General features: G+C 36.4%; 1 protein-coding gene across 17 annotated transcripts in view; it reads left to right on the top strand.

Annotated features, from left to right (window-relative positions):
• The window catches only part of SLC8A1 (solute carrier family 8 member A1), a 310,488-nt gene extending 292,786 nt beyond the window's left edge, over positions 1 to 17,702 (top strand). For all 17 annotated transcript variants that reach the window (XM_025045193.1, XM_025045192.1, XM_025045191.1 and 14 more), the window contains one exon: positions 68 to 17,702. In XM_025045193.1, coding sequence (XP_024900961.1) covers positions 68 to 444 — 377 coding nt within the window. In that variant the 3' untranslated portion in view covers positions 445 to 17,702. The remainder of the gene's footprint in view (positions 1 to 67) is intronic.
• Positions 17,703 to 19,904: the final 2,202 nt, after the last annotated feature.

The following is a 19,904-nucleotide window of genomic DNA, read 5'->3' on the forward strand; positions in this document are numbered from 1 at the left end:
TCAGCACTCCACAGACGTCTTTAAAAGCCTAATTAAGTGTCATCATCTCTTTGTTCTTCCTCTACAGACACATTTGCGAGCAAAGTGGCAGCCACCCAGGACCAGTATGCAGATGCATCCATCGGTAACGTCACTGGCAGCAACGCAGTGAATGTCTTCCTGGGAATTGGTGTGGCCTGGTCCATTGCTGCCATTTACCATGCAGCCAATGGGGAACAGTTCAAAGTGTCCCCTGGCACGCTAGCTTTCTCTGTCACTCTCTTCACCATTTTTGCTTTCATCAATGTGGGGGTGCTGCTGTATCGGCGGAGGCCGGAAATCGGAGGTGAGCTGGGTGGGCCCCGGACTGCCAAGCTCCTCACATCTTCCCTTTTTGTGCTCCTATGGCTCTTGTACATTTTCTTCTCCTCCCTGGAGGCCTACTGCCACATAAAAGGCTTCTAAATGAACAATCAGATATAGTAAATTTATATATATATATATATTATACATATATATACATAAAAAATTATGTATAATGAACAGAGGAAACTGACATTTGTCATGATCGCTTACCTGCTGATGGAATCCAGCTTCAAGAGCATACTCTGACTAGGGCTGAAGTGAGAAACCGTCACCTCCCATTCCCAGGGGCATCGTCACGTTGACAAGGCATGGAGGCAGGGCCATCTTTGCAGCTCAGACTGACAGGGCTGTGTTCTCTCCAGGTGCATAAATTGTTAAGTCTTTGATTTGTTTTCTGTTTGGGCTTGTTTTCAGTGGGGGCTGGGGAGGTGGTTGATGTTTGGCTTTTATTTTGTTCCACTTTGTTTTGTTTTGTTGAAAGGATAAGAGTTTTTGCTTCTCTTGTGGGAAGTGATGACCAATCTAAATGCAAATGGGTTTTTGGTAAAAATGTAAAGCCTTGAGATTACTCTCCCTTCCTCCAAACACTTTAAAAATTATTTTGGATTAAGAAAGAATATGGGCATGGAAGAAGAAAGAAGCATATCTTCACCATGTTACTAAATCCAATGTTTATCTCTGGACCGTGAGCAGAGAAGAAACCGCCTCCAAGAAGCAGCATTGGAGCTCGAAAGGAGCGGGGAAAAGTGATGGTTCTAGATACCATCAGATACTTAAAGATGTGACGCCTGACACTCTTGTTCAACAGGTACAGGGATAACGTGCCTAGAATCCCAGGAACATGCAAAATCCTTTCTTTCTTATCTCTTTAGCTCTGGACTGTGGTTAGCAAGGTCCTTCTTCTGATGTTCCATCCCAGCTAACTCCCAGGTCCCTGTCCCCACCCTCCTCCTCCTGCCCACCACTCCTCATGCAAACAGGAAGAATAACCCCGTTTAAAAAGCATATCATCCTTTTCCATTTACATCAATAAGTGTGCCCCAGTCCCATGTTGCTGCCTGGGATCATCCGTCAGTTTTATTTTCAAAAGCATCCATGGCTTGCTCAATCCTGTCCTGATCATGACTGAACATTTGCTCCTTCTTCATGTGCCTGTTTGGGAATGTTGTCGTGATACCTGTCACACAGTGCATGGACGAAAAACAAATAAAACAAAACAAAGCGTATCTGTATATAGTAGAGTAGAGGATATACTGGTCTCCCATTCAGCAACGTTGATTGGACATTGAAGACATAAGTGAGTTTTCTTTTCACCTGAGTTGTAACTTTTGTGTTGTTATTGAGTTTATGACTAGGGATAAAAGGACGAAATGGCTTACTGTTCATGGATCTGCACATTCATTTCTAAGAAGCAATAACTGTCATGTGGGAAGTTAAAGCTATTGAGAGGACAGCAGGCAAACTACAAAGTATCTTCATGGAAAATTAGCCATGTGGAACATACCAGAGGCCTCTAAAAACTCACCTGTTGATTCACGAAGGCCAAGGAGAAAGGTGTAGAGAAATGGATGCATTAGATGTGCCTGGGCTTCGAGAGCCTCCATTTTCATAACACCCCTGCCCCTAAAGTATTTATTTCACATCTGCTCTGTCTGGCACAGATGGTAGATAGTGCTGGTTTGTTAGTTTTATTTTTTTATGTAAAAGGCTATTTTGAGCCCTGTTTCTTTCACCGTCCAGACCCCTCTGATTGTATCTGCAGCTCCTGAGTAGGAAAGAAGCCAGGGTGACCAATGGGCCTTTAAAAGTGAGCCTTCTCTACTTAAGACTAAGGAGTAAGCCATTAAATGAGAAGATTAGCGCCTCCCAGGAGGATTGCACTGGGAGGTTTTTAACCCTGGAAAAGGAATGGCTCTTTCTAGTGCAGAGTACCAAAGAGCGTGGATAAACCCACATTCCAAAGCAGTGAGTCCACTAATGAGGAGAAATGGAATGACGTTGGTCCCCTCTCAGAGACTTCTCTATTTATAATGAATCCCAGGCTGGAGACACCCCTGGTCCTCTGTATTTATTCAAAGATACTTAAGAAATAAAAGCTGTTGAGAGTTATTTTCTCCCACTCAGTGATCACGATCATTATTTAATAAACATTTGGTGACTGAATGAATAATTAAATGTTGGTTACCCACTAGCTATGCTAGGTCCTGTGCTACCCCCTGGGGACCAAATCGTGACCTAGACAGCCCCAATCCCTGCCCTCAGGGGGTTCACAGTGAACATGACTGCTATTTCCATGAGTACAATTAACGCAGCCACATGGAAACAGATTTATCTTGCAAGAAAACAACATAATTATGAAACTCTTAATATAAACACAGTGAAACTGTACAAATACAATTGTCCAAGTACCTAAGATTTTCCTGAACTAAGAGCGTACAAAGCATAGGTTAGGAAAAACATCCTAGGTGTCCTTGGCCAGTCTTGCAGAAAGATACATCTCCTCATCCTAAACCAAGAAAGGCAACCACATTGGGGATTCATGTCATTGAATAGGCCCAGATAATCCCAGTTTTTATCTTGGTTGGACAGCAGTACTTTTCTATGCCCCACACCTCTTCTTATTCCCTGAAGATTTACCCCTGACTTTTCATGGCCCAACACACTGGTGGCCTAACTCCTGTGGCGGCACATTCTAACCTATTTTTTTTTTAAGATTTACCAAATGGAAAGCTAGCCTAGAAACACCAAGTAAATATTGTCAAGGGATGTGAGTTGTTTAAACATTAGAAAGATTTTGCACTCATCTTTAGCTATATTTGAATGTCAATGATGCCACAGCAAATTGTCACAGAGGACTTTAAGAAATTCTTGCCATTGGTCAATTTCAATTTCAAAGCTTTTAGGTTTGTTTGTGATTTAAATTTTTATGTTATAGGGAAAATATTCTGGTCATGCAGGGTTTATTAATAATTATAGTTGTGTAAAATTATTTCATTCTGTTTATTTTATTTTGTGTGTATTGTGCACAGCTTTAGGGGGAGTGCACTAATTGTGCTGTTCCTTATACATGGTACACATTATTGACACAGACAAATAAAGTTTCTAATTGTTTCTGACTTAATCACTAGTGACACAGCATATTCTATATGGAATGTTTTCTCTCTTCTCATTGTCATCTACTTCATTTTTTTGTTTTCATGTTTTAAAGAAATAAAAACCCAAAAGGTATTATTGTGCAATTGGTATCCTCATCCAAAAGAAAGAAAACAGATATGCTAGTATTGAGCTCTTACAAATGTCAACCCTTTGGTCATTTGACGTTCCCTTTTTAATGTCCCAAGAGAGCATAGTGTCAGAATCTTGTCTATTTGACAGTGTTGAGATAAATGTTGGACATTTCTCCATTTCGCTGTTCACTAATTGTTTTTTTTATATAATCTGGTACCACTTTATCTACATTCTTTCTGCATCCAGGAACATTAGCCCGTAGTTACACATCAGACCACTTCTTAGAGGATGGAGTCTTATATAAAATCAATCAACCTCAATAAAACCGATCATCGGAAGTGTGTAACTAGTTGCTTCCCAAAGGATGCTCAAGTAAATTGCTCTTTTAGAATTATACACATATTGCATTCCTCTTTATGTATTAATAATTTCTGACTATCTAATTTATAAGTTATTGACTTCATGTGTCAAATAATCAAAACGGTACAGGAAGAGGTGACATGAATGAAATAATTTGTGGGGGTAAAAATGTGACCTCTAGTTAGTCTGTGTACTTGCTTGCAAGTCCATGTTATATCTAGATTTAGTTCTCACTACAATAGATAGTATTTGTCCACTGTGTATGTGTAAATAATACTTTATTTACCTGATCATTAAAATGTTTAGAATTCCTCATTATATTAATACATGGCCATATGTGGAACACTTTCATATGTGAAGGAAATAAGGTATAATTTAAATATTTTCTTGGATCAACAATTAGTATGTTTCCTAGGACCCAATCTTTGGTTTAACACAAAATGAGCAGCCAACATTTACTTCTTTAAATAGCAAAAAGAGTAATTCAATGACCAGAATAGCCTTGACTGTTTAACAACCCTTCAGCAAAATGCCATGGCCCAATGATTCTCAACCTTTTATAAGCTAATTTTAATTTTTTCAAAGATTCTAATTTAAGCCTGCCACCACTGAAGATTTTATAGAGCTTTGCTTTCCATGGTTCACAGCATAAATACACTGTTTTAACTTGTTGCTTTTCAAAAAAATATATAAAATATGCTGTTTTAAACAACCATGAAGATATTCTGATAGGTAGCTGTCATCCACTATGAGAATCTCTAATGCAGCACATTTTCCCCAGAGGTCTCACTATTAATAAAAGTTCACCGCCCATTCTGCCTTTTCCACACAGGCCTTGAGTCGTTGTTGGTTCCACAGTCTGGGGCCCCTGATCCTAACCTGTCAAATGAAGTGAGAGTAACTCTAAGTACATCTGAGAACTTTGTGGAAGCAATTAGAAAAATAACAAATTTCCTCAGGTAGATAATAAAGCCCTCTGTTCTCTAACAGTGACAAAACTTCACTTTTTCAAGAATGTGAATCAACCCCTTTAAGACTTCATTCAATATTTTTGGCTCAAGGTATGGAGTCTCTCTTTTGATTATGGTTTTCTGTCTCTGATCTTAGGCAGTTAGATCCAGAGCCAGCCTTGAGTATAGTTTCATGACCTGAAGACCATTTGGCCATTTCACAATTGACCATGTACAACACTGGATCTCACCTTGACCTACAACTGGCATTTGGCTTTTGTGGTACTAATCACTTCATTCAAACAAGGCCTTCTGACTATTGGTAAAAGTTAGCCTTGCAATCGATAAAAGAGTGCATTATGTAGCAGAGACATACAAAATCATATTTATCTTAGAGAGAGAGAAAGGTAATGTTATGAGTGAATTCATTGGCTTTCGTTCCAATCTACCTACGAGTTTTTGGTAATAGATTTAATTTCTGCTCTTCTTTTTAAGCATTATGTTCTTATCACTTCTAGCCACATTCATTGCCTTCTACCCACCATATTTCAAGTGTTGGGCCATCCTGATGGTATTTCACCAACTAGGAGAGCATAAGAAGGGGAAATATTGTAAATGTTAGGCATTTCATTTTTAGAGCTTAAAGAGGCCATGGTTAATCACTTCTCAAAGCAGAGAACGTCTTATCTATGGAAGGAGCAACCACCGAGAGGTGGGTCTCCCAAGGGAGAGATTGCTTCAGCTTTCCAGTCAACGAGAAATGGTGAGTATCTAACTTTCTGTCATTTTTTCCCTGCCTGCCACAAGGTCCAAAAAGATACATTAAGAGGCTCTCCCAATTTTCAGTTTTGTCAAAGTTCCTCTGATTCAATCTCCTATGGGACATTTAAATCAATGGTCATTGTATAAATTATTTGCTATTTTTATTTGTAGGAAAAAACATTACTTCATAATTTCAAAAAGCAATGTGACTTTGTAGTTAAAACTATGGCTCACATCTTTACAGGAAGACTTGCTTGCCCAGAATTGCCTGGTCTCTGTAATCAGTGCTGTACTTCACAGATGCTTGTCCTGCTTTGTGTTTAGGATAATGCAGTCCTAACTTTTTTCAAAGGTCCGGAAAGGTGGTCCTTTGAGAATATGCAATCTTAAGCTTTCTCTTTTCTATTTCCAACCTTTGTCATTTTTTCCATGACTACTTGCATCATATTCATCATCCTTCATAATGCTGTTATTTCTCAGCAATGGGGAAAGGCTCATGCAAAAATGTTTTGAACATGATTTTCTGAAAGTTAAAATTTGTCAGAGGAAAAATCAAATACAATGACATTCCACCTGGAAAACAGTCATTAGATCGTAACATATCATCTCTATAAACATTTAGGATAGATTATAGCCTACAGCTACATGCTATAGCAGATTGTTGATTTTATTCCTATTTGGATCCATCACATATTTTCATATTTCAGTGCCCATTTCTGCACTCTTTATTTTATCAATAGATGCAGGTATGCTTTAGGGATAAGGACCCCCCCACCACATACACCTCGAAAGGTGATATAAACAGAAAAACATCATATATAGCTTCCATGCCTTCAAGAAATATGAATGGGTCAAATGCATCTCTGTGGTTATTACATTCCTGATGTGCAAATGGTAGGGAAATTCTCATTAATAGCAAAACACACTAAGAGAGAAATTAGCTAACTTCAATGTCACTGAGTCAATTTTGACAGTTAATGCAGAGCCCAGCCCTCCTAATTTGTTGACTGCAAATATATAAATACTTTTCAAAATATTTCACGTAAAAAATAGACTAAATTGCATATTTAAGATAAAAGTGATATGATCCACATGTTTAGTTTTGAGAAAAATAATTTTCTCTATAGGTACCTTTCTACCTTCTTATACTGATCTGAACATTAAACTTTCAAAAATACTCCAAGGAAGAAATCATAAAAGATTTTACATTCTCATAATGTTCATATAATTGGGCGATATAATTAAGATAATGATGTGGGTGAGAATTATCTATATGGTTGACAAGAACATTTTAAAAAATGAGAGAATGAGCAAAAAGAAAATATGTTAAGATTTCATCACAGACTACCCCAGTTTCAGATATTTGAAAGTCATTACCCTTAGGGGAATAGATTCCCAGTTTCTAGAAATGACAGCACAAGTTAAACTTATATTCTCCATTTTTTATGAGAAAATCAAAGCTGAGCATATTTAAGTTTTGACTTTAGCAACCAAAAAAGAAAAAGTACACTTTTGGCATAATTTTCCATATTAGTGAGTTATTTTGTGGAATACATTGGGCCTATATAGGTGTCTCGTAAAACTGCCTCTAATAATTTCCCTCTTCTCTTTTTTTAAAGCCATAAAGTTTCTAAATTTTATAACCTAATACCTTGACAATTTAATTTATAAATGGCTGATTCCATTTTTATGTTTATATTTCAGAATTTAATGTTTTAAATAATCATTACCCATCTGATGGGTAGTGAGCTTGAGGCTAGCCCAAATAAACAACAAATCCTAGACAGACCTACCAGTAGTTAAAAGGCTTCTGAAACACTGGCCTTTTCTTGCACAGCAAATAGAAGTGCTGTTTTTTATCTTCTTTCTACCAAAAATGGCCATTTCGACCAGTGTAAAAGCAAACAAAAAAAGGTTTGAAATGCTAGTTTGAAGGTTATTTCTATGAGAATTAGACACAGTTTTGGCATTAAATTTCCTCTGTTCCATCTCTTCCTAGAGCACAGAGATACACACATAAATACAAAAATAGATGCTGTATGTCAAATAACTTGAATTGCATTTTTGGATGTTTAGGATTGGCCTAAAAGCCCATGTCAGGTTAGTGTTCCTTTTTATCAGATCTCTTTTAAATGGAAAAAGGTAAGAGATGTGGAAGGAAATACATTCCTGATTTTTTTTTCTTTCTAGCTAAAGATGCAAATTCAAAGTTGTTTGAAAACTACTTAGAATACTGTTAATTATATGTATCCTTCTAAAAACATGAGTGGATTTCTTTTAAAAGCAATTCATTTTTCTTTTCTTCATTTAGTAAACATTTCTGATAGAAAGTGTTTATGATCAGTTAGGACTTCTTTCTGACATTTCCAATTACCCTCTTTGCCTTTTTTGAGGGTGTTGAAAACAGCTCTTGAAAAAATATCCTTGTCTAGGTCAAATCATGGGGAATTAAAGAGATGAGGTTTTGCATTTCCTGTGGAAACACAGCACTGAGCAGGCAGGCTCCCATACATCAGTTGATATTATCTAGAAATGTGTTCTGGCATGTTGGGAGCAAAGGGATAGGAGTCCCACCCAGTTTTGCCACAAATACCTAATCATCTACCATCATGTAGATTCTCCTCTAGCTGCAGTTTATCTTATTTTCAACTGAAACAACACTTAACTTTCATAATTGTCTTGCCCCTATCATTTTTCTGCCAAGATCTTACTAACAAACTAGCCCTTTCAACTGGTTGGTACATAAGATTTCTCCAAGAGGAGGGATAAGGAGTAGTAGTACAGAGTGGGACACAATATTTATGCTAAATCATTGGAATCTATTTAACCAACCGCTTTATTACATACTGGACCCCATTTAGGACACTTAGTATTGGAAATACTAGAAGGATTTTATTGCTATTTCATCAACAAAATTTTTGTGTTATTAGATCTAAGCAAAGGATAACATCATGCAAAAACAAAGTTATTTTTATTAGCTACGAATCATGTTACAATTTGCGAGAAAATGTATTTTTGATGTTTTAGTCTAAAACTCTAAGAACAGATTTTTTGCTGCCATCGGTAATCCTATAAGAAATTTGACACTCTGAATCTTCTTCAAGACAGATGTTGCTATGGTTAATGTATGCATAAGGCTTAAAATATTCTTGATATTCTCAGGTTGTTCTCGCAGATCTGCACAGATTTACGTTTTTTTAAAAAAAGAGTATCTTTCTCATCAAATAGATTGGGAATTTTCCCAATAACTGGTTTCATTTTGTTAAGAAATGAGTCTAGCATCCACAGAAGCTGCGAGAGTAGATTGCATCAGCAACTCTGCTTCTATGTCCCCTTTTCCTACTTGACTCTTAATCACTGCGCATGTCTTTCAGAAATAACTGTAGATGGTGAGAGGAAGCTGAAAGGAAAAGATGTCCTCTCATTCAAAATAAACTAAATTTGCTTATCACCTTTAAAACTTTGTTTAAATTTTTAAACATAAATACAAAACAAAAAGTGATGCTTTTAAATAACAAATCTGAAGCAAAGATTGCACTTTTGAAAGCTATGAAGAAAATGTACATTAATTGAGACATGGGATTTAATAACATCAGTGTTTAACCACTGCCTTGTCCACATTTCATTCCTACAGTTTCCAGTAGCAAACAATTCATTGGGCAGGGGAGACAGATCATGTTTGATGTCATAGTCACATCACCATTCTGCTACTAGATATGGTCAAGAACTCAGTAAAATAGCCAACCCTAGTTCTTGAGCCAGACAACCATTCCCATAATGGATATGATCTACGAGCATTCGTACAATGCCAGAAATATTTTTTTCATTTGATGTGAATATTACCTATAGCAATTCCTTTCTGCTGTGAGCCAAATTGTTTTGTTTGATTCAAACCTTCCCAAACAGTCATGCAGCTCAATCACATGCTTATTGCCTGCACAAAAGGTGAGCTATCTTTTCAAACTGGTTGCCATAGAACCAATTTTTAAAAACACTGAGAAAGCGCCATAGCCAAATGGATTGGACCTAGCAATGAGGAGTCAAAACTGGGATTTTTTTTCTTTCCAGCCAATGCTCTGACACTCCAACTCTAAAAGTGATTATATTATTAGTAAAATGAAAATAATTAATTGCTTTGTTGCTGTTTATAATTAATTCATATCTCTTCAGAGCTTGAAGCTTCCGCTAGCCAAAATGAAATTCATGGGTAGTAGTATTATGACTTTAACCAAAGACCAGGTTTGTTTTGAGAAGAAACCAGAATTGGTTTGTGTCTCTTTAAAGCAACAGACAAGATATTTTTGTAACATTTAAAAACAATGAAGAGGGTTCAGCACAGGCTGCTGGGTGATAGAGAAGGGCAGGGCTTCTGACAGACTCTCTTGATGTTTTGCTCTTCCTTGTGTCCATCTGTCCTGGTTCTCAGTGGGATATTTCCCCACGCTCATTCAGTGGGAGGATACTGACATAGCTCCAGGCTCTACTTTTTATTTCCTAATTCTCCCAGGAGAAACAGCCATTCCAGAGCTTGTAAAATTTAAAAAAAAAAAAAAGAGGGAGGAGGGAATGACAGTTGTCTCATTGATTGAACCAGAAGTTCTATACAAAAACACGGACCATTCTGATGGTCTCCATATTAACACTGCGTTCAATAAATGATTTTTTTTTAAAGTGACTGCAACCCAGGAAAAAGATTTGAGGAAATAGGAAATATCTTAAAAATCACTTTATCTTCCTGCCCATTCCTTGAAAATCCATAAGGGTTGAGAGATTCAGAAAGTGCTCATCAATTAAAATTCATAAATATCAACTGGTTACTAGAGCTACATAAATATCAACTGGCAAATTAACCTGAGGAAAAAGAATGTGAAAGAAGTTAAACCAAAGAAGACAAAAAATTAGTCAACTTAGCGAGCCTGTCTTCCGGGATCATTAAATCACTTTATATTCATTTAAAACTTATTAAAAATATCTGTACAGTCAAGACAGTGGAGCAATTTTTAAATCAAATGTCAGAGTTTATTATTTTTCAATCATCCAATTTCATTAATCTCAAGCATTTACTTTGTGCAGAATATCATACTAAGGAATCCTAGGATGGTATGAAGAATTCAGGACAAAGCAATTTCAGGAAAACTAACAATAACTCTGAATTTAGCCAGGAAGAGTTCAGTTATGACACTCTAATTAACCTTCCATTTTGGTTTAGAGACACTTTATTAATTTGAGACTGCTTAATGAGGCCATTCTTAAACCTAGCAAGGAATTTTCTTTTAATAGAAATAGAAATACTAATTTTCTTACTTTCACATTCTGTCTTTCACCAATGAGATAAATGGATTCTGACTCAACTAACACATCCGGATTCTACAAGGAGCCAAACACTGTGTGAGATTGATAGGTGGTTTTTCATTTAACATTTCAAGTTGGCCAAAACTTGTTCCAAAGATTATTTGCCTCCCCATTACTGAATTGTTTTTCTATTGGATGTTGATATTAATTAATCACTGGATTTTCTTAATTCTGCCTGTTGCTCTTCTGACTTTGAGGCGCCTGGCTGTATTTCAGTGAGTTACAACTCCAGCTGTCACATTTTAATGGCCAACTAGAGGAGAAGACCTCAGTCCCCATGTCTGAGTACACAATGTTCTCTTCGTTTTAACATCAAATAGTCATCAGAGAAGAGACCCCAAGGCTTTCTTCTTTTGAAAATTAGTATTTAATTGCTTCAGAGAGTTAAGAATCTTCAGCTCTCTCTGGACTTGAATTTCCTCATCATTATATGGAGGAATTTCACTTTTAGCTTGATTTTCCAGAACACATCGAGTCCTATATGATTCACGGTTGCCTGTTACCACCTACTGGGTATGGGTTGAACATGCTTTATGTTGTAGACCAGTTGTTGCTCGTAATACTTGATTACTTGTGCAAGGGTCAAGCCAATAAAACTGCATTAAGTTTGACAGGAATTTAAGGATTCTGAAATAAGTTTTTGTGCACTGCTGGAAAAAAAAATTCCCTTTCCTAAAAGAAGTGGCAAATCTCTCTTTTGGGGGGATGCCTACAATACAAAATTTAACAAGCTTAGAATGGATTCCATGTTGGTGAACTTCATAAAGCGGAACCCATTATTCTTCTAAATGTAAATTTTAAGTTCACAGTTTCCCACAATAATTCCACTTTTAGATTTCATTCCTTGTACTTAAGGACAACCTTTTAGGAGGATGAGACTGACAGCAGTTATTTTATTCTAAAGTCTGTGACTACAAACAGATGCACATTGACCAGGCAGAAAGATATTAAAAGATACAAGTATTCTAAAGGAACATGAAAAGAGAATTGCATTTGCTACAGATTCGACTGTCTTTTAAACACATCTCCTGTATAGAAAAAAAAAAATGATTACTACTTGGAAAGATTTTTACAAGAAGACTTAAATCTCAACTCTAGCAATCATCTGGTTTGCCACAGACAAAATGCCCCATTTAGCAATCTAAAATTGCACATGGTTGTAGCAAACATACCAAGAGGATGCAGACATTGCCATGGCAAACAAAAGAAAAAGAAAAAGCAACCATGGTGAATGCTGCTTATATGAACAAAGAATGTTTTAGAGGAATGAAAGTAAACTTTCTCTTGAAGGAATCCCAGTTAGAATATCATCAAAGATGACAAAACCATTCCAACACCATAGCAGTAATACATTCCAGTTTCATTAGCACTGAGGCACAAAGCCAAATTTGTGGGGGAAAGATAAACAAAAATTCCCAGCACTGCAACAAATAAAGTGATCTTGTGAGCCTAACTCTTGAGAAATCGAAATAGATAATATTTTTGTTATAATTTTTATGACTGCCACCTAAATATAAAATTACTTTCCCTTCTCTCACTATAAATCTTTATATATAGCTGCTATTCAGTTACAGTAGGCATCATATTTATATATTTTGATAAGTCCCTCACATTGAATTTGACCCCATTTCACATGTGATTAGCAAATCCTAAATTGGAAAAGTAGGATTTTCTGTGCTTTTTAAACAAATCTGCTCCATAAGCAGTTTCTGGAGATAACCGCCTTCAGCCATTCTGGTAGCACTGTCAATCAGCCATAGGTGCTTGGTTTAAGGCAGAGAACCTGTGGATAGATTGAGCCTTCCTCCTGCACAAGCAGCTAGCTGCTCGTCACACAAACGCGTGTCTTCTCATCCTCCACTCTTTCTGCCAATCCAGCCTCTTGAATTGACCCAGGTCCACCTATCAGTCAAACAAAGAGCAATCTCTAATGACATGTGCTGACAGACCGCTCAATCCAGTTCCTCATCAACTAAATTTCATGACTATCTCTTGATATGCTTGCCCTCTCTTTACACTTTTATATAGGTCCTTACATTTGATATACTTTAGAAAGGTTTTTACTAGAAAAAAATGTCAACAAATCTTTGCGTCAAGTGAAGGAATGGTGAACAAACATAGCTGTTATCATGTTAATTATCCTGAGGTAATAGGGAGCATATCACCCTCTGTGGCAAGAGAGGTTTAAGGCTATTACTAAAATAATACTCTGAAGAGAGGCCGTAGAGCCTTCCACAAATAGCCTTACAGGGACTCAAATTTATGATATAGAAAGATCATGTTCCCTTCAGAGGAAGGTACTATGTTAGAGTATGAATTGGAGTAATATTTCACAGACAGGTTTTCTGTATATGTTGATATGATACTTAAACTTCTGAACCTCTAGATTCTCTGTAATTAGAGTAAGCTACTACAGTAATTCTTAACGTATGGTCCCAGAAAAAGTAGCATCAGCAACAACTTCGAAATTTCTTAGATATGCAAGTTCTCTGGTCCCACCTAAGATGCCAGCCCAGACCTATGAATCTGACATTCTGGAAGTGGACCCAGCAATGTAGGTTTTAACAAGCCCTTGTGATAAGTCTGATGCATGTTCAAGTTGGAGGACTATTAAATAGTGCTCTGAGTGATCAGGAAAAGCTAATGTCAACCCACTGTTTAACTCTACTTCCTCAGAGGAAAAAACTTAAAAGCTTAAATGGAAGGTTCCATCTTGGTCCAATACGTTCTCATATAGGGACAGAAATGCCTACTGTTAGGACTTACAATATAATTTGAAGGAAAATTAATCCTTACAAATATTCTTTACTGGATAACGGAGCTTGAGGCAGGCTCGCCAATCAGATAGATTTCTAACAGCTTTTCTAGATCTTTTTACAAACCAACAGCTAATCTGCTTTGCCTGATTGCCCGGGATCTAGGGGATGACCTTGACACCTTTCTCTTAAGTGATTAGCTCTGGCCCATTTGCCTTAATGCTAAAGCAGCATGTAATAGTACTGAGTTCTATTTAATGACACTGGTTTGAAGAGTGGCTATGGACTGACTGAGCTAAAATGACTACTGGTTATGAGTGATTTTTGGTTTTAGAAGACAGTTTCAAAGGCTCACAGGGCTTATAAAATCTGGAAACCACAGACAATGTAGACATCAATCCCAGGACCCCAAGGAGCCCTTTCGTTTGAATTGGTGCAGAACCGGCATAGAGAGTCAGCAAGTGATGTTGGCTTATAAAAATGGCTTAGAAAAAGGAATTTAAAATCATGAGTTGTGTGTGTGTGTGCATGTGCATATGTGTATGCATTCTTAAATCTAACCTGGAAACTATCACAGGTACTTAAAACATCCATATGTATTTTGATGCTTCCTTTTGATCCAGAAAAGTAATTCAAAGTATGCAAAAAGAGGCCAAAAATGGAAGCTTAACAGTGATATATTGGAGAAAAATGCTGGAACTATCCCTCCAAGTCTCCCTTAGAAGAAGCCAAACTTGTCAGATACTTTGGAATGACTGCTTTTTTTCAGGAATTACTAAAAAGGAATAACCGATGTATCATAATGTGTTCTAGCTGCTTCTCTAGAATCTGTGTTCCTCTCCTGCTGCTGGTCAAAATTAGAGCATTTGTGTGTCCGTTGTCTGTCTTGAAAGCATTTTCTCATTGGCTCTTTCCCCACTGTCCTATTTCTCTCTCACACACCTAATCTCCAAATAGTTGTCCCCACATCCTTCTGTCTCCACTGTTGTGCCCTTCTCCATTTGCATATTCTTTTACTTAAAGTTAAAGCCTCACTAAGAAGATACTTCTTAGAAAAAACACCAATGTCAGGGTGCTTTGGTGATGGGAAGTACACCTTTGCAGGAGGAGGGGCTGGATCAGATTGACTGGGATTCACTCAGATCCAGAGCTTTTACCTCCTCCCAGAACTTTGTGGTCCACAGTGGGTTTTCTTTTCTTTTCTTTCTTCTTCTTCTTCTTTTTTTTTTTTTTAACACTCTTAAGTCCAAGGCACATTTACAATGGTGGCTTATCTTTCTCCACAGTCCATGGTTTGTGTTTTTGGCTCAAATCTTCAAATCTTGAAACAAATCGGGGTTAAACATTTCTCTCAGAAAGCTTAGGAAATAAAGTTACATATTCTAAAGATCCTTAGTTATGTGGTCCATGAGAAAGGCCTTGACATTAGAAAGTAAGAGATAATTGTTTTCGATCTCCCAACAGCTTTGCCTTTCACTGCCATTCATGGTGATTTTCGTAGGTCAGTGGTGCAATTCAACACTATTCTAATAAGCCATAATAATCATTGTTGGCACAACTGTTATTATAATGGGGATTTCCCTGGGTTTCATCCATTAATTTTGGTAGACAGTAGGAAGCTCGCACTGAGCAGACATTTGTAGCTTCCTAGACAAGGGTAAGAGAGGGAACTAGAATACTATATATACTGCGTATATGCACAAAACACTGTTCTGTGCCATTGGGAGTGTTCTGTGGGGCGGGCAGTTTGAGAAGGAAGAATCCAAGTAGAAAACAAATTTAGAACTTCTCTCTCACCTTTGATGGTTCTGATGGCAATTTGTTCCCACTGAGGTGATCATGAATTCCCTGAATAGGACCCCTCCACCCCACCCCCTCAAAAAAGAACAGCTTTTCACATCCTGTGTCTATAGTTTAAAGGGCCCTTTACAAATAACCTTCAAAGACAGAGAGAGGGAAACTGGAAAGTGGAGAGAAGACGTTACCTTGAAAAATGAAGTAAACAATCTTAATACTCTAATTGATCCTGAAGACGTTCACGTGTCTAAAGCTGCTTTTTAAATAACTTCACTGCACTTTGAAATTCCTGAGTAGTGGTGTATCAGTAATACATTTGGATACTTAACTGAATTTTTCAGTTTTCATTCTTTCATGTTAACGAATGTAATCTCTAAGACTTACCATTTTGAGTACACACACACACAACCACATACACATATATAAAGGCATATGCACCATAGATCACTCATTTTGTGGGAAACACAATGTAAATTAATCAAAAAGATTCCAGTGGATTCTCTTAGTGTGTTTCAGTGACATATTTTGTGGGAAATAAAGGTACTCCTACCCTCTTTGCTGACCATATTGTTAAAATTATGATCTTAAGCAACGTTGTTAGAAATGCCTGTGTAAAGCATCTTCTCTAGAATCAGTGAATTGATACACTTTGAATTCAAAAAGAATATGTGCTAAACGTAAATATTTTTATATTTGTGGTGTTTTCCTATTAACCTATAGTAGTGAACAAGTGACCACACAGCTAATTTCATGAAAAAAAAAAAAATGGACTACATGAAATGTTTGAAATGGAGGAAGTTATTTATAAAGTCTACTGCCAAAGACAATTGTTTAATGATCTGTAAAATGTGGATTTCTTTTATTATGAATATGATTATAAGAAATGCTCACCCTATCATCCTCTATCTTTTGAAAATCAGTATTTTGTATTTCTAAGGACCAAGGAAAAATTTTTTTAAGCCAACGTAACACACAGACGCCTTGGAAATGAAAGGTACAATGACTTGGATCAGCTGCATAATGTTAGATTAGAATTCCAACATCTGATGGTAAATTTATCAATCTTTCCTATAATTCTTATACTGTACTAAATTAGATTTGGGAATTTCAGCTAATCTTTTCAAATTAAAGGTACCGACATTAATGACAGATCTTGTCTATCATGAAAGTCATTAAAACATTCCTTTCCAAGTACCATGAGTGGATGAAAATTACCATGAAATAATTTTCCCATCTAACCATCTCATATAAGTGAACTCAGAGGTATAACAATGTTGCATAGAAGGTTAACAGACTATGTGCACCAGGATATTTAATTTGTGCAGTTAGCAAGACCTAGCCATTTAAAATATATATTTAAATGTTTTGTAAATAAAATTTTTGATTCCTGTAGTTTTGTTCTAACTGCTATCTTTTAATATACTTCAATTTTATTTAAATTTTTACAATAATCTGTTATAAGTTAGATGTTGCTTTATTAACTCTGTGATTCAATGTACACTCAGCCATATTTCTGTGGGGAAACATCAATCCTACTGACTTTCTTGGCATGAGCCAGATATTCATAGTTTCTTTAAGGACTCTAAGTACGAGACCAAAAAACCCACCAAAATTAAATGCTAATGAAGAAATTAGAAGCCTATTGTATAAAATGTATTTTTTAAATCTGAAGATATGTGTGATTTACACTGCCTGTTAATCTAGTCTCTTTGTGAAATAACCAGAGCATATTTGTTAAGACTCTGAAACACCAAATATTTGTGATGTTTGTATAGCACCGTTATAATGTGATTTCAAGTGGTAAGCATCTTTGCTGTAATCATGTGAGCCCACAGAAAAATAAATTTTTGCTGTTATGTACAACCAGCTCTCAGAATTCGGATTTCCTGCAGCTGCTGTATCACCAATAAATGAGAATTACTTGTGAAAAACAATTTTTAAAGAATTGAGTTTATGATCACTGTGCATTTTCTTAATGAATAAATTCTGAGAGTTTTATATTTTACCGGAAATGCTCTGTCAGTAAACACAATTGCTGATTTTGACCATACTATCATTTCAGTGGTTTCTATATTCTTGATCTAACTACCAAAAACTGGAAGCTAATGCAAGGTGTATTCTAACAAATGTACAATAAATGATTTTTCCTGCATGCTGCCTGAGGTATGTTGTAATTTAAAATGTCTTATAAAAAATATATATAAATTTCACAACCCCAAATTGAACTGGCAATAGTACTCATGTGTATAATCAATGGTATGTTAATATCAAAATCAAAAGCATTGTCTGTCATACATGTATGTTACATGTGATGTTTAACTTGTTAAACGGTAATCAGTGAAATGTTCATTGCCTGAACTAGTCGATTCTGTACAAATCATTGTCTTAACTGTTTTCCTAATCTTACCATATTTCCTAACACTTAAATATAAATGTTTGTAAGTAAGCCATTCATTTTTGTGGATTTTTATGTATCTTCAGTGTGACTCCATTAACTAACCCAAAGGAGATTCAAAGCTTTCCCCTATCATAGTCCAATCCAAGCCCAGGGACATTTTAGCTATGGCAAAAATTCATTCACTCATCAAACAAATATTTATTGAGCATCTACAGCAAATCAGGCTCTATATTAAATACTGGGAGAATTCTTGAGAACCAGAGTAATCACAAATCTATATCTCCCAGTGAGGATTTCTGAACTCTCCCTAAACAATTCTTCCGTGATTTCATTGGAATTAAGAAATTGTTTTGCTTCTCCTACGTTGTAACAAAGATAGAAATTATCCAAGAAGACTCTTAGATTAAAACAATATATATTTGGCCCAGGAAAATGCAACTATCGTTCACAGAAGTATGGTCTTAAAAATAAAATTTAAAAGTAAATTAAAATAAAAGTCAATTTAGGAGACTCAATCAACCCTAACTCTGGAAGAAACACTTAAAAGACCCCCTCTTGAAAACTGTATATTGTTTGTTCTAAAACATTAATCTTAAGGTTCTTTGCTACACATAAAAAATGTCATCAGATCACATTTCCTAAAATGGTGCCTCTGCAAGTGAGCAAAGCATTCTGTAAGAGAGGAGGAAAATGGCTGGCGAAAGGATAAATATTTATCCACAGATGCCAAAGAAGGGAATATATCCAGGTTGTTTTCTCAGTAACAGATTTCCTTACATGTATCGTGTGTGTTTACCACTTTTTAAAAGTGCTTGTACATGCAGACACACAGCAAGATTCATCTTTCCCACCACATTCTCATTTTCCTTATTTCAAGGAGATACCCCCATAAAACCTCATGGCTCCTGTCATTATGGTGCTTAGGGTAATGAGGTTGACAAGTGGTCTATGCCTTGACTTTGGTATCATGAACTAATTTTTGCAGCATTTGTAATTCCTCTGAACTTGTTAAAAACAGTTATAACTTGCCTTTCTCATAGATATTTATTTCTTTATTGTAAATATTTGCTAAGCACTGGAGATGAGGTTAGATTTGTTCACACAGCCACATGTGCTCAAGATGGAACAGCGCCCACCAATGCTGGCTTGTGGAGTCAAGATTCAGATTCTAGCTTGGTCAGTCTACGTGGATAATCATGTAAAAACTCCTTTGCCATTCTAGAAATCTTGAGTTTCTTGTATATAAAAGTGAGAATCATAGTATTTGATTTTTAGGATTGTACTAGTAAGGGTTGAATGAAACAATGAATATTTATTAAAGGCCTGGCACAGTACTTGATATTCATAAGGCACTCAATGACTATTTGATGGTATTTATGTCCTATACAGACATAAACCCCTCCTTATACCAGTGACAAAAACTTCTTGACCAAACTTGTGCCAAGTTCCTCTGGAGATCTCTTCTTGACTAGGCCCTGAACTTAGGCTATGTCCTTGGTCAGCTTAGTCTACTTTTTGCAAAAAATCCTGCTGGGTCAGTTTAGTGAAAATTCCCCACCCTTGATATTGAATTATATTCCTCATCTCCCGCTCTTGCTATCAAATCATCCTGGCCTGCCTTCAGCAAGAATTATGTTGAGTGTAGCAAAATCCACCCAGCTTTGATGTCTCCTCTTAGTAATTTTTCATCCATTGCCCCCTATCCTGCTCCTTGGCTATAAATCCCCACTTGTTCTCGTTCTATTCAGAGCTGAGCTCAGATTCTCTGCCCCATTGCAGTAGTCCCCTTCTTGAAGTATTCCTTACTATCTTTAACAAGAGTCCTAATCGATTTTTCTTTAACACCAACATCTTCCATGCTGAAGATGAAGAAATTAAATCAGCTAAGTTAGAATTATCTTTATTGTAATAGCTTTAGCCAATATTTGAGTGCTTGCTATTAACCAGGCAATATAC

The sequence above is a fragment of the Pteropus alecto genome, unplaced genomic scaffold, assembly GCF_000325575.1.
Source record: "Pteropus alecto unplaced genomic scaffold, ASM32557v1 scaffold131, whole genome shotgun sequence".
Lineage (NCBI taxonomy): Eukaryota > Metazoa > Chordata > Mammalia > Chiroptera > Pteropodidae > Pteropus > Pteropus alecto.